Source organism: Varanus komodoensis, unplaced genomic scaffold, assembly GCF_004798865.1.
Source record: "Varanus komodoensis strain SLA01 unplaced genomic scaffold, ASM479886v1 scaffold8, whole genome shotgun sequence".
NCBI lineage: Eukaryota > Metazoa > Chordata > Lepidosauria > Squamata > Varanidae > Varanus > Varanus komodoensis.
Genome location: NW_025336481.1, coordinates 31,672,563 through 31,687,787, shown reverse-complemented (window position 1 = coordinate 31,687,787; position 15,225 = coordinate 31,672,563). Strand labels below are relative to the sequence as shown.

The 15,225-nt window shown below is 38.6% G+C and overlaps 1 protein-coding gene across 4 annotated transcripts in view; it reads right to left on the bottom strand.

The window, feature by feature from the left end:
* The window catches only part of SNX25 (sorting nexin 25), a 53,540-nt gene that overhangs the window by 11,371 nt on the left and 26,944 nt on the right, over positions 1–15,225 (bottom strand). For all 4 annotated transcript variants that reach the window (XR_006417104.1, XM_044455234.1, XM_044455235.1 and 1 more), the window contains exons 7-10: positions 9,158–9,348; positions 3,796–3,927; positions 2,489–2,764; positions 1,175–1,330 (exon numbers count right to left, since the gene is read on the bottom strand). Coding sequence is in view for 3 of the 4 variants with exons in the window: in XM_044455234.1 (XP_044311169.1) it covers positions 1,175–1,330; positions 2,489–2,764; positions 3,796–3,927; positions 9,158–9,348 (755 nt within the window). In the remaining variant the exon portion in view is untranslated. The remainder of the gene's footprint in view (positions 1–1,174; positions 1,331–2,488; positions 2,765–3,795; positions 3,928–9,157; positions 9,349–15,225) is intronic.

The window sequence follows — 15,225 nt, the reverse complement described above, 5'->3', positions numbered from 1 at the left end:
GTAAGAAGCAAAACAGGAACATCAGACCAGGAATGTAGTGACATTACTTGATTCATAGTCCTGTTTTGCTCTAGAATTGCATGGCTTCATCTATCATAGAAGTGTTTTTGTTTCTGGGAGTAATCTAGAATGAACTAATTTGATTAATTTCTTTAAAAGATATGCTTTAAAAAAACAATCACAATATCTGATGTAAATGTAGGACCAGTCAGGGTAAATTTACCATCTTTTTTGGCAGTCTTTTCAATAAAGGCCAATATTTGCTAAGGCTAGATCAGCTAAAACAGGCCATGCTCCAATACAATTTTGTTTGACTAATCACTCTTCACATAATGGGTAAGACAAAGGAAAAGTCTTCTTCCCAACTTGTTTTTCAGGTCCCTGAAGCAGAGAAAAAAGTACTGTAATCCAAATGCAATCATCGAGACAGCCTTGTTAAGATGCATATGAACATTGGAGGCAACCCTAGAACTGAAGGGAAAAAACAATATAACCCATGAAGTACTACTTTAGTTTCTAAAACACTCAGCACAAGGTCTTGGACAGCCTCTGTTACTTCTGAACAGCTTTTCTGGGAGTTGTGTCACGTGTGTATGTGTGTGTGAGAGAGAGCGAGAGTGAAAGATGTGCTGCTCATCTAGACCACGGTGCCCTTTTGTCTCTCACTCAGCCAGCGAAAGAAAAGGCAACAGTGGAAAGGATGGCAGAAGAGGCAGGCGAGAATGCAGTGCTAATTCTAGGCCATACAAAAGGCCTGCAGGTGCTAGACAATCCCACTGCCTGTTCTACAGGCTGCTACTGAAGATCATCCATAGTCCAATCTTTGCATACAGAGCATCCCAGGCTTAGCTCCTGGCATCTCCAGTTAAATGATCTTAAGGCCAGGAAACATTTGCCCAAGATAGTGAAATTGGCTGCCTAGAATTTTAAGAGACCGAATGTCATGCATTAGGTATGTACTTGGGTCCAAATATTCTCACATCTGTATGGGACAGCACTGCAAACTCACACTAAATTATCAGGTATTCATAAAGGCACTGATGCACAGCCAGGAGCCAGTAAGAAGAATGGACAGCACTTTACATATGGAGTGAAAGCTCTCTTGAACAGAGCTATGCGATGGCTCTAAACCCAGCCTCTTAGTATCATGCATTTAAACAACAAATCCACCCACCTTTTTGTCAGGTTTTGGTGAACTGCAGAGAGAATTTAGAGCTTGTCTCTTATATTCAAGCTTGTCATTTAACTGGCGTAGTTTATTCACAGCATAACTGGCCTGCTCATTAATTCCTGAGCTTCCTTCATCAATAACTTCTTCACAAACTTGGTTCTAGGAGAGATGGAATGGGCATACATAATTGAAAAGTGTTCACAGAATTGCTTGGTGGCCTGGTGTGATGTATGGTTAGGAGTATCATGTGAGTTCAAATCCTTCCTCAAGCATGAGGCTCACTGAATGACCTAGGACAGAGTCACTATCTCACAGACTGATTTATATCATCACATGGTTATAGAAAAGCTAAGATGTGACATGAAAGAATCGTGAACACTGTCCTAAATTCTTTGGGGAAACATTTAAAGAAGAAACTCTGAACTCAGCAGAAAGCACCATGCTTTTCTCATGAAATAGTTTTTGGTAGATATTTTATGTTTCCCAAACATTCTTCAGCCATCCAGATTATGTAACATTTTTGTTCTGACAACGGGATTTATGCTTGTTAAATGGGATGTTTTTAAATCAAATACACACACAAGTGCTAGATGGCTTCGCTAGTACCAAAAGAATGTATTTCTGCTCAAAAGTAGACACAACTTAAATGGAAATGAAGTTTCAGTTAGCTATACATTAAAGCTTCTGAAGTTCTAACAAGACCAAAGTTTTTGGGTGCCCAACATCACCAGACATATTGAGCCTATGGAGTTCTATCTTACCCACCACATTCACAATGAAATACAGCAAACCACAGACAATTCCTTAACAGATAAAACAGAAGGACAAACATAAGAAGAAATGTGGTTAAGCTATGACTCACAGGGAAAGCTTTTACTTATGATACATTTTCCCCTCAACAAGTAAAACGACTCGGGACCAGGATATCCCAGAGAGCACCTCCTCCCATACCAACCTTCCTAGACACTGCGATCATTAGATGCCATGTCCCTGGTGGTTCCTTTTAGAGCCATGGCTCAACTACAGTCCACCTGGGAAAAAAGTCTTCAGTGTATCAGCTCCATTTCTTTGGAACTCCCTGCCTTAGAGACATCAGCACTGTAATACCTCAGGTATTTCTTAAAAATACTTATTTCAGAAAGCTCCCCTTTACTAATTAGCCACTGTTTTACCATGGCACATTCCTGCTACACTAGAAGTCACTTTCCAACTCTTATGATTTTTATTATTATTCATATAGCCATGAAATTTTATGATCAAATACTCTAGGTTTTTACCATCTTCCACAGATAAATGCAGCATAGCTACATAACTCACCACTTCATCTTTGTCCTCAGATGTCATCTGGACAGTAGTCTTCTCTTCTTCCTTCTTGATCAACCTCTCATATAAATCACTGACAATGAATGATGGGTAGTACCTGTCCTTCAGTGTTTCATAAACATCAGTCTGAATTTTGTAGAACACTTCAATGCCTTTGTTACCCACAAGGCTCTGCTGTATCTCTTTATACAATGACTTCTCCACAGGAATTTCTCGGCTTTCCACAAAAAAATCCTGATAGATTTGACTTACAAGTTGAGGTATTTCAGCCTGAAAAGGAAAGAATGTGAAAGGACTTTACTGTAATCGGGGGCAACAGTGTAGCACAACATTTCTTATATTACCCTAATTTAGTTCTCTGATAAACGAACCTCTCAACCCAACCCACCTCACAGGGTTGTTGTAATGAGGATAAAATTGAGAGGAGATTTTTCCAAGCTGCCTTGGGTTCCTTGCAAAAGGAAGAAAGGTGGGATACAAATGCAGTGTAATCAGAATCGTAAATATCTATAAGGGTGCCATCACTGTGACACAGTGATTAAACTACTATTTGACTGAGGGGCCTGGGTTGAGTCATGAAGCTAACTGACCTTCTAGTTAGTACTTCACAGGTTTGTCTTCACAAATAAGAGGAGGGGTGGGGAGAAGCATGGATGTCATACTGAGTTCTCTCCACAAAAGACAAAATAAAAGTATAAACCCCACCACCAGCACAAAACAAACAACAACAACAACAACAATAATAATAATAATAATCATCCAGAGCAAAATGTTTAACATTAAGAGGGATCATTCCTGCATGGTGTAAAAATGTATCTGAAGGGAAAGCAGCCATACAACATTCTGTGCTGAAAAAGATATTCCCAACCTCATATTTCCTAAATCTGCTTTAAACATTTAAAATCAAATTTTCATGTCAGTATCACTTTTGAATAGGTGGCTGCACATCAAGGTTCACTCCAGAGTGGATAGTAAGGAAAGATATCATACAGCCAGCTTGGGGTAAAGAGCAAGGGAAGCTTTATGAAACAAAATAGAGTTCTTTCTAATTGTCTTTACAGGCAAGAACAAATATTCCACCCAGAGAGACAACTACTGACTTGGCTTCACCTTAAAATGAACTGTTTCAATTATTTGGAGTAATAAAATGTCTTCTGTAATGGTTTGTAATAAAGCCAATGCTAGCTTTGCAATTTACAAAGAAAGCAACATGTTTAATAATCAGTTTGATGAAACACTGATTTGCAAGTCAAGTCTTGCACAACACAAATTTAACAAGACCTTTTTGTATCTACTTGTACCTTACTAGCATTCTTCAAGTACTCCACAGATTCCCAATAGCTGATCATAACCCTCTTATCCATTCTTTCCATATATATTCGGAAGTGCTCTCTGTAAGATGGGTTACACAAAATATCCTCAAACTGAAGAATCTGAGGGTCAGAAGGGATGAGAATTCATATTAGATCAATCTGCTTTTTATAAATCAGCCTACTGTTTACAAAATCTGATAAACCCATCAAGTTCAGAAGACAACACACTACTGATGGGCTTTACTCAGGTTATTTTTTTTTACTCCACAGGCTTTTCAGCACCCTGAAAATCTTAGGAATCACACAGAAGTGTGATGTGGCTGTGGAAACAATCCATAAAAGCACATGCAAGAATTTTAGCACGTCCAATAATATGTTCATGTACCCTTGGGTTCGGTCCCCTTCTAGCAGCAGCTCCTCACACTGTACAAAAGGATGCTTTTGAAGTTTCCCTCAGTTTCAGGAAAAAAAGTGTCCCATATGAAGAAGTCTCATCCAGAAAGTAGGGAGATGATTCAACAATTCACTACACGCCCATGTTGATAGGGGCCAAATATTGAACACATGTTTAATAGGAATTGGCAGTTGTACCTTCCCCAGCAGTGGAGACTCTGCAGAAACAGAGCCTTCAAGAGTAAGACTTGAAGCGAGTAGCTGTACCACGACTTCCATATACTGACAACACTGTGCACTAATTCTTTTTACACACTATTAAAGAATACATTATGTTATCCATCTTTGTCAATATTTGACCATAGCAGTCACCAAAGCCAGTAGTTCTATGCATAAGTGGACATTCAATGACATAATACAAGCTCTCAGGTATGAAAAGCTTCTCCCATTTTTTTAGCATAACAAACTACAAGTACACAAAGCCCACTTCTAATCAATAAAAATGTTTTTGAAGTACTTTGTCTTTCCCTCTGCTTTGGTTTTTGCTCAATCCACCATGTGAGAAATGGCCAACATGGCAGTGCTAAGCATTTACACACTTAGGTAAGTCCCACTGAATGTAGAACTTGCAACCTACCAAATGTGATTAGAACCCCCACATTAAACAGCTTAAGGTCTACAAGAGAGAATAGGACTGCTGTGCTGTAAACAGGACAAAAACATTAAATCATCAAATCCCACAGATTCCAAATAAAAATCTGGAGTCTGCTATTTAATGGTAGCAGAGAAAAATAAATGTTCAAATGTGCTAGTCCACAATAGCACGGTTGCATGCTTGCTAATTTGCTATGTAAAAGTGGAATCTGCTGTCTGGTAAGACTGAGGTGAGTGTCCAGGACTACCAATTTTAGCATATCAAAAAGTGGGTTTTAGGGGGGCTGAAATGTTTCCTAAAAGACCCACAAACAGGTTTGTTCCTATTTACAAACCAGAAACTTTAGTGCCATTTTCTCTTGGATGAAAAGTGAGTTCCTCCTTCCTACCAACCGCAATGCTACAAAGCAGATTTGGGTATTTTTTGATGTTCACTGTTAGTAGGATGAAGTGGGGAAAAGTGTTTACAAAATGTACCCCCAACCCCGTTTAACCTAGCATTTAAATTTCCCTAAAGAAATACAAACCAGTTTTCAGCTTTCAGAGCAGGGGCGCACTCCACAAAGAGAGCCCTGATCCTAAAACTACCATCTGTATGCTCTACTCCCTCCCCCAGTTCCTCACATACCGATCATTTCTGTGTATACACAGGAATGTACATGGCGTATTTGTGTTGTCTGTGATTTCTGACCCTTCAGTGAGCATCACCTGTAGTTAAAAGGGTTATGTACCCTTGCTCTGGAGATATTTAAAAAAAATGAAAGGATTTGAGCAGAGGCTGAATCTCCAAAGCAAAATAGGTTGGAGGGGGAATGCAAAACAGGAACAGAGGCTTCAGACACTCAACAATTCCTGGTTCTTTTCTCACAATTGACGAAATTCCATATTTGGTACTACTACCCATCTGATTCTTCCTGACTGTTTCACAAAACTCCCAGATTTTGAAGACTTTGTAAACTTGATTCTTAGAAGCAGTCTTTATTGTACACCAGGGCAATAGATACTGAATTGCCAATTATCAAGAACTCTTTCTTCAATGGAAGAAGTATAAGAATTTCTAGTAATTCTTGCCAGTAACATAACTAAGCTCAGGTACTATATATTTCATACACTTGTTTAAATAGCTCAGTCCCTTTAATCCTAATTAGATACTGCTAAATCTCTAAAAGAAAAAACCAAACCCAAAGGTGTATAAATACTGTCACAGATACAAGTCTGGACAGAAATATTATCTCAGTGGAAAATGGACTCTCTCATGCAGCCTGATAAATTCAACTACCAGGCAGGAAAGGAGTGCATCTCTACATATCTTTTCACAGTCTTACTTTCTCTAGAATAAGAAAAATTATTAATTTTTAGCATTATCACAGTGGGATTTTACACCTAGGCTGCAAGCATTCATGGCAATTTTACTAGATTTGTGCCTCAATCCTAGTTGCATTTACTGGGGGGCGGGGGGGAGTCCCATTGAAATCTGTAGAACCTGCATCCAAATAAGTGCACAGAATTGCAGGTATCACAGGTACAACTAAAGCAAACAAAACAAAACAACCTGCCCTGATCTGCTAAGTAGCCCACTGAATATGTGTCTCACATGAATCTACATCTGCCAAGTAGCCCTTAAACAAGGCTGAAATATTCACAGAAAATCTAGGTTTCTTCTGTACCATCAATGCCCTGCATTAAACTGGAAGCAGACAGATATACCGGTACATGTGCAAGAAAGCTGTCACATGACAGTCTGTCAAGTAGTGCACAGCAAGCAGGTCTAATTTTAGAATTTGTCTACAGCTGTGGTGCCCCTTTAAGCTTGTCAAAGTCAAGTGGCTTCAAACTCAGGATGAATGCTCTACAGCTCTGCTGTATCTCAGCATTTAGAGCTGAAGATTCCTCGGATAGCATGAATCTTCCAAATGGGGTCCTGTGCACAGTTATTCAGAAATGAATGGCAACCATATGATCAAATCCTGCATCTGTTTGCTTGAAAGGAGGTTATATTGTGCTCTTTCCTCTCACATATGAATATTCATGTTACTTATGCAAACATCACAGGACAAGTCCTGCTACTCAAATGTTTAAATGTATTGTTTTTGTGATGCTGACAGCTACATCTATAAAGTCAAATGATTCATATTTATTTCACTGATGGATTTAACAAGTTAATCAAGTACATTATTAAAACAATGTTGTAATACTGTTCGGTGTACATAATAGAATTCTACAGAAACTCTCCTTCTGGTCTGTAGTAATTATAATATTATATTACAGTGTAGTGCAAGGTCTTGAGGCTTGCTCATGTGAATTGCTCATTTCCACATAAGCTATTTTGAGCTTCTTAATAGAAACAGGAGATGCAACAACATGTTTCTTAAAAAAAAAAAGGATGAAGCATTGTGTTAGTAGAAAAGGCCACACCTTTTTGCCAACCTTTCCATGGCAACAATCCACTCTTACTTTTCTTAAATTTCTGTCCTCAAGTCCTGTTTTTAAAAGTAAGACTTGGACCTTAGTAATTCAACTCTATAAATTTTAAAAATTAATCACAAAGTGATACATCTCAAAAGTAAATACATCAGCTCTAAAAAAAAAAAAAAATCCTAGCAACAATTTAATTGTGGTAGATAGCTAGATAAAGACAAAATGGAACAGAATAGCTTTCATCTCCCTACCAAACATTCATGTGGTTTGGTTTTTTTTAGAATAAGTTTTATTCTTAATATATACCTAACAAAAAAAAACTAAAAAGCATCAATCATCAAAAACATCAGACCTACTGGGTCAGCCCCCCACATTTTTTCTTTTTATGTTAAACTATAAACATATTTAAATCTATGCATAGTCCCATTTCTCTAGCCAATGATAAAAAGAGTCCCAGGTTTGACAGAAACATTCATGTGGTTCTTGTATTAGTACTGGCATCAGTGTCCATTCTCTCACTATTTTTGAGGGGAACAAATGGGAAACTTTAACATACCTTTTTAACTAAAGTTACCAAATGACCTTAATAGGCCAACAATCACTTCCACCGCTCTCTTCAAAATCTAACTCTGTTGCCCCCTACCCCACACTCTCAATTCAGTGCCTCTGTTTGAAGTGAAGCCCAGTACTAGTAGCAGCAAATGTGTTTCACAAAGTAAAGGCAAGGCAGCAAGCTAGAAAATGTTGCAAAAATTGGGGAAAACATCTTAATTTAGGTGTGTTCTTAACATTCAACCCATAAAATCTACTTAGCTTAAATTATGACAGGAAATCTACTTTGAGACATCTGTATAAAGCAAGCATTTTTACATTTTTGAAAGGTAAGTGAGGTAATACTTTTTCTAGAATTATTTTCTCGAATAGTATCATAAATACCATACACTGCTTCCTCATGCTCATGTATGGAATGAGGGAAACTTCTAGCACACTTCAATAGCCAATGAACCCCAAGTTTTACAACACAGTTATAGGCATTTAGCTCCATCTTAAGTCTAGGAGACATCTCTCCCCTTTGTTGAACAGGAAAATCAAGAATCTTGTTACCTGGAAATTGCAATTCCTGAGCCACCCTGCTCTTTTGGGAATTTCTGACCAAGTCTGAACAACACACTAGTCCCCTTGGAAATTTCAACCATTCATTGTGGCTAAAATTCCCTTTACCCAGCAGAGAACTAGGTACAGTGGGGGATACTATGCTGCCTCCTCCCCTTCATTCAGTCCTCTTGCCAGTATCCCAAGGGATGCCGCAGGTGCACTGAGGGATACAGGGGATGAAAGCTGCAGGAACAGCCCATTTGGCGCTTTCAGCAGTTGTCATCTGCTTCCCTACCCTGCATTCCTGCAGTAGATGCCAGTAGAGAGGGACTGCTACCCTGCATTCCCCTGCAGAAGACTGGTGTAGTGCCTTAGAGGCATGTGCTAGGAAGGGAACAAGGCAGTATCTGCCACATACTCCTTCCCAAGCTCCTGGAAAGCGGCAAGGCTAGGCACTGGCAGCACCAGGCAGGTCATGCCCCGCTCACCTGGCAGAGTCACCTCTCTGCTGAGCACACACTCCACTGGGTGGCAGAAACAGAGATATTGCTTCCTGCCGTGTTCTTCTTTCTCCCCAGCAGGAAGAGGGAAGGGGCAGGGGGTACTGTACCACTCTGCCTGCCTACTCCTTAAGGAATGTGTTCTGCTACACCATCTCCCATGCTACTAAAAGCAACTTCCAAAAGGGCCTTAAGTGGAAGGGCATCTGCACAGTAGTCGGTATGCATACAAAAGATACCAAAATTGCAGTATGGTGTTTTACATGCACACATTTCCAGTGGACACTTACCTTCTGGCTCTGAGGGCCATCACTATCCTCAAAGATCCCATCTTCTGGCTGGTCATAAGCCGGACCTCCCAGAAGTCGTATTCGCTTTTCACACTGCTTTTTTGCTACAGTAAGCTGATTAATATACCTCTTCATGTTTCGGGCCCTCAAATGGTCAGCTTTCATTGAAGCAGTCTCTTTACCTTTACTCTCTGTAGCAAACAATTTTTAAAAGTGAACACTCTGAATTAAAAACAGTAATAATGATTAGCATTTCAATATGCATTGAATGTTGAAGAACTTGCCCATTTAGAAGATTTAGCTTCCAAAGAAATATCTACACTTACTAGACTATGGAAAATGCTAAAAGATCTTATTATGTGCATACTGAAAATACTAGAAGAGTCCATCCACATAAGTCTTAGCTCTTGTTCAGCAGATAATCACTGACATAATGAATTCATTAGACATGGAATTATGTGGTACCCTAGCAATTCCAAGAAGGCAATTTCAGCTAACTAAATTTTCCTTAAAACCAGGCAAATGACTTCAATAATTTATTTTAGCTGCCTGCTAATATCATTTCTCTGGGAAGATTATGAACAGTAAATACAGTATAATGCAATATAAACAGCTGAAAAATTAAAATAAAATACAAAATGACAAAACAGCACAGGAACAGATAACATCATGTAAAAGAGCCACAGAATTTAAACAAGATGCTAAAAAATATCAGGGCATTGCTTGAAAATGGCTACTTATCTGCTGGTCTGTGACAGGTGGGAATTATCTCCAGGTAAGCAGGCAATAACATTTACAAAGGCTGTGCTTTTTTCTCCAGACCAGAAGAAATATTTGTGGGGTAGAAAATTGTATAGCAGTAACTTATTGTCCTTAACACTTTATAAGTATACATTAAAATGATTTCAAAAATGGGAATTGTTAAGGCAAAGCAATTATATGCATATTTGAATAGGCTTGTTGACAATACTTTTTGTACTTAAAATTACTATCTTCTCGGTAGTTAATTGTGCCTGCATGCCCCTTAAGATCTGGGTCGGAGGTCCTTCTTCAGGAGACCTCCTTGAAGAAGATTAGGAGAGTGGCTGCCTGAAGAAGGGCCTTCTCTGTGGTGGTGCCCCAGTTATGGAATACACTCCCAAGGGAGATGCATCTGGCACTGACACTTTATTTTTTTTTTTGATGCCAGGATAAAACCTCTTTATTTTTCCAGTATTTTAAGGTTTAAATTGCTATTTCAATTGGGGTTTCACTGTATAGAAATGATGCTGTACTTTACTTGTTTTATTGTAAAACCATCCTGAGACTATTTGATAAGAGTCTATTTATATAGAAAAGTTCTAAATAAATAAATCATCGATCATTTCACAGTTGAGAGTTAAAACATATAGATAACTTTGAAGTGAAAATGACAAGGAGGGGAATGTGTTTTTAGCTCTTTGTTCCCAAAAAAGTGAAATAATGAATGATTTCTCTGTTAATAAAGTATCTGGTCATGCAAGGTATTTCCAAAGGAACCATTCAAAACATCTCAGGACATTGTCTGAAATCATAAGCGAGTAAATGCCCTCTTTCAACTGGAACATTCCAAGACCAGACAAATCGCTTATGCAGTTATGGTTAAATTTAATCATATTATATGCAACCATGTTAGTATGTTTACAACAAGCATGCCAACAAAAATTCATCCAAATGAATCAACACCGTAATATAAATAAATGGGCTACAAATATCATGAATTGTTTCTTTCCTGTAATAGAACACAAACTTACATAAAAACTAGTTATAGAATATTGAAACACTTCTTAGGTTTCTTTCTCTCCCTTAAGTATTTGCTTAAATTATGAGCTCTACTCAGACATAAGGTGATGCTTTTGGCAAAAATACTACTACTACTACAGAGCCCAGGGAAACTAATAAATATTAATTCAATTTAAAAATACCCTTAAGACCCTGGAGTGATACACCAGGGCTCTCCAACAAGAGTGTTAACATAGTACCCACAAAATTAGTATTTCAGAACTGAATGATCTGTCCTGCCATTCATGCCACATCACTTTACATATATTGCAGTGAAATATTTATTCCATGCACATAATATGTTAGATCCCAGGATCTAATTCTAAATGCACACACAATCATGACAAAGCTGCTACTTCTAACATTTGAACATATCAGTATGTTATGTGGACATTAAGCAAAACTAACACTGTAGCCCTAGCCTATCTATTTTTACTCTGAAGTAAGTCTCACTGAATTCAATGGTGCTTACTCCTAGGAAACTCTGTTTATGATTACAGCCTGGAGGAGACCATCTTTTACAAGCTCACACGTGCACATGAAAGATCCACTGAAAACATGCTTATTTTAAAGTAAAATAATAATAATATTTATACTAATTTCCTGTGTTTCCTCCATGGAACTCAAGGCAGTGTACATTGTTTCTCCTATTCCATTGTATTCTCACAACAACCCTGTGAAGTAAGCAAGGCTGAATGCATGTCTGGCCCAAGCTTGCTGTGTCCAAGTAGGAACCTGAATACAGATCTTTCCAGCCCTAGTCCAACATTCTAACCTCTACACCACACTGACTTAAAATAACTATATAGCTTTCACACACAAACCAACCTTCAAAAGAAAATTAGAGAGAAAAGGGAGTTGTTACTTCGCCCAAGATGGCAAAAATAAAACTAAATATTTTCTGGAATTCAAAGTCATTGTTTACTTTTGAATCAATATGAAAAATAATTTTAAACCCTAAGCATTTCTCCCATTATCTGTTTGGCCTACTTTTGATCTCATCCTTGTGTCAGATCTAGATCTGTACTAGATAAGAGCACATGACTGGGACTCAGGCAACTTGGGTTCTAGTCCCCACTCAGCCATGGAACCAACTGGGTGACTTTGGTCCATCACAGACTCTCAGCCCAACCTACCTCACAGGGCCGTTGTTGTGAGGATAAGACTGAGAACAGGAGGAGGAGACTTACGTAAGATGCTCTGAGTTTATTGTAAGGAAAAAGCAGGATATAAATCTAAACAAACAAACAAAATAATTCTAATTAGAACCTTTTAGAGCAATACTTTATTATTAAAAAGTATTGTAATAAAGTATTATTACTTTAGTTATATATTTATATTATTAGACACAGGACTACTGCTGCAAGCCTTGGAAAATAATTAAAATATAGAAAGGATAAATAATAAGACCTCTAATGCTATCGTAGTTTGCTTCTTTTGCTTTTAATCTATCATAAGAAGCTACCACTCAGGAGCACTCATTTTTCACAGCGCTGGTATTGCCCTGCAGTTATATTTAATAGAACAGTGAATATTCTATTACAGAATATTCTAGAATATTCAAATAAACAGTGTCTGATCTTAATCATGCATGAAATTAATATTGGGACACAAGATAAGTGTTCGGTATTATGAATATCTGATCACTCAAAGTAATTGAAAGAATAAGACTGAATAATGGACCAAACAGAGAAGAAAGGCAAGCTTTACAAAGTGACATTTTCCATTTCCCACATATTTCAAACAATAGGACTGTGGCATCACCATGTCCTCCTGTAGAAGCAATGTTGTGGGCACTGAAAAAGACACATTATGGTCCAAAATCAGTGGCTACAACAGAAATCAAACCACTAGTAGTAAGGCCAGTATTCTTGCAAAGCAGGAAATGTGAAGGTTGGATATCATCTAAAAGAAAAGATAGTGAAACGTTGGGATAAGCACCATTTGACTAGAAGCAAATGAGCTACTTCGACTGAACTGGAAAAGGCAGAATCATCCACACTCAGCCTGAAGCCTTATTCTTTGTGCTTGCATCTTACATAGTCATATTTCAAATAATATAAACATTAGCACTGGGTTTTTTTGCTGTTCAGGGTTACTGCAATTTTTTCCTCCTTTTTTCCCAGAGATTGTGCAAGCTGGCTGTCGAGCAGTCCCCCTTTTGACAACTACAAGTAGTCCCATCAAAGTGCTCCAGCGAAAGGGTTGCCTTTGGTTGCCAATTAGAAAATAATTCTGCACAAAAAGCTAAATTAAAACACTACCTATACTTATGCAAGTGTGAACATTTGTAGTTGCATGGGTTTAGGGATAGGAAGCCTTAGATGATTAATATGTGAGGGGGGAGAACAAATGGAATAGTCCAGCAGGTACCTACCCTAGCACTTCACCTAAGGGGAAAGAGCTAAATTTCCTCCATTTGGTTGTATTTAATAACTGTCAGCATGTGGGCTGTCAGGTGTAACCAAACACAAGTGATCTTTAGGAGCAAAAGAGGGTTTTAGAATCTGACTCTCCCTTTGCAGCAAAATTCCACCCTTCCCCCTTCTGGTTCTCACCAGTGCCCACATTTTGCATTTTATCCCTAGTCTGTAGGTGCTCAGCAAAATGCAAAAGGGGGCTATCAGCTTTGACAAGTAGCTATCAAAGCTCTGGTTCCCTTTAAAGAGAGGGGTTTGAGTTTGGAGTGGAGGTTTTGGGACATACACAGCCATTATGTATACAGCTTTCATGGATGCATATTTTCCTGCCATAAAGCCTTATCTTGCTTTGAAAAATCTTGTTTTGAAAGAAACCTCTTCTTTTGTCAGTTGTCAAAATGTCATGCTCCTGTAAATCAAGTGGGATACACTTTTTCTCTTTTCCCTTTCCTGAGCACCTAGGGTCTTAAACACCTGTAGAAAATGTAGAGGACACAAAGAACTGTTGGAGTCAGACTTTAAAGCCAGAAGATCTCACTGCAAAGGGAGTTTGCATATATTCCACCACCCACTTTCAGAAGCAAATATCTTTTTGCAGTTTTACTTTCCATTTAGAGGTAATTGTTTGGTAGCTGTGAGAAATAAAATAACAAAATGACCTACAGGTAGTCTCCGGGGTTACAGATGAGTTCTGTTCCTGAGAATGTCCTTAAGTCAAATTTGTATGTAAATTGAATCATATGAGTAAGCCAAATGGCTATCCTAGTACATGTATTTATTTCACCTTTCTATGCATATAAAACACTTAAGAAACACTTCCGTGTTCACTCAAATATCTTAACAAAATACAGCATTGTAATAATGACGATGATACAGGAATAATAAAATAACTACAGGTACTGAAGATAGTATCTGTATGTGTGTGTGTAGATATACAGTATTGAAAAAATGGTCATAACTTGCCTCTTATGCCTGGCTTAACTGTATGTTAAAAGTTCATTGTCTTTAATATTAATATGAGCCCAATGGAAAATAACTTGGATCTTACAAGTCTCTGATTAGCTTCCAAAGTTATCTGATAATAGGCTGCTAGGGCAGTACAGTCCAGTGTCTGCTTATCACATTCAGACTTGAATTAATCTAGGACCCCTTTCTGTCAGTGCAGTGAATTCAAAGATCTCCTGCAGCACCATGTTTCAAAAACATCATTTTCCCCCTGTCTGCTTTTTTCACTGTCCATTTTCATACACATACACAGTGATGATGTTGTTGTTGTTGGAAGTCGCGTCCGACCCATCGTGACCCCATGGACAACATTCCTCCAGGCCTTCCTGTCCCCCACCATCCCCCAGAGTCCACTCAGGCTCACACCAACTGCTTCAGTGACTTCATCTAACCACCTCATTCTCTGCTGTCCCCTTCTTCTTTTGCCATCTATTGTTCCCAGCATTAGACTCATCTCCATGGAGTCCTTCCTTCTCGTTAGGTGTCCAAAGTATTTGAGTTTCATCTTCAGAATCTGGCCTTTGAAAGAGCAGTCAGGGTTGCTCTCCTCTAGGACTGACTGGTTTGATCACCTTGCGGTCCAAGGGACTCGCAGGAGTCTCCGCCAGCACCACAGTTCAAAGGCCTCAATTCTTCAGTGCTCAGCCTTCCTTATGGTCCAACTTTCACAGCCATACATTGTAACTGGGAAACCCATAGCCTTGACTATATGCACTTTTGTTGGCAGGGTGATGTCTCTGCTGTTTAGTATGCTATCTAGATTTGCCATAGCTTTCCTCCCCAGGAGCAAGCATCTTTTAATTTCTTGGCTGCAGTCCCCGTCTGCAGTGATCTTGGAGCCCA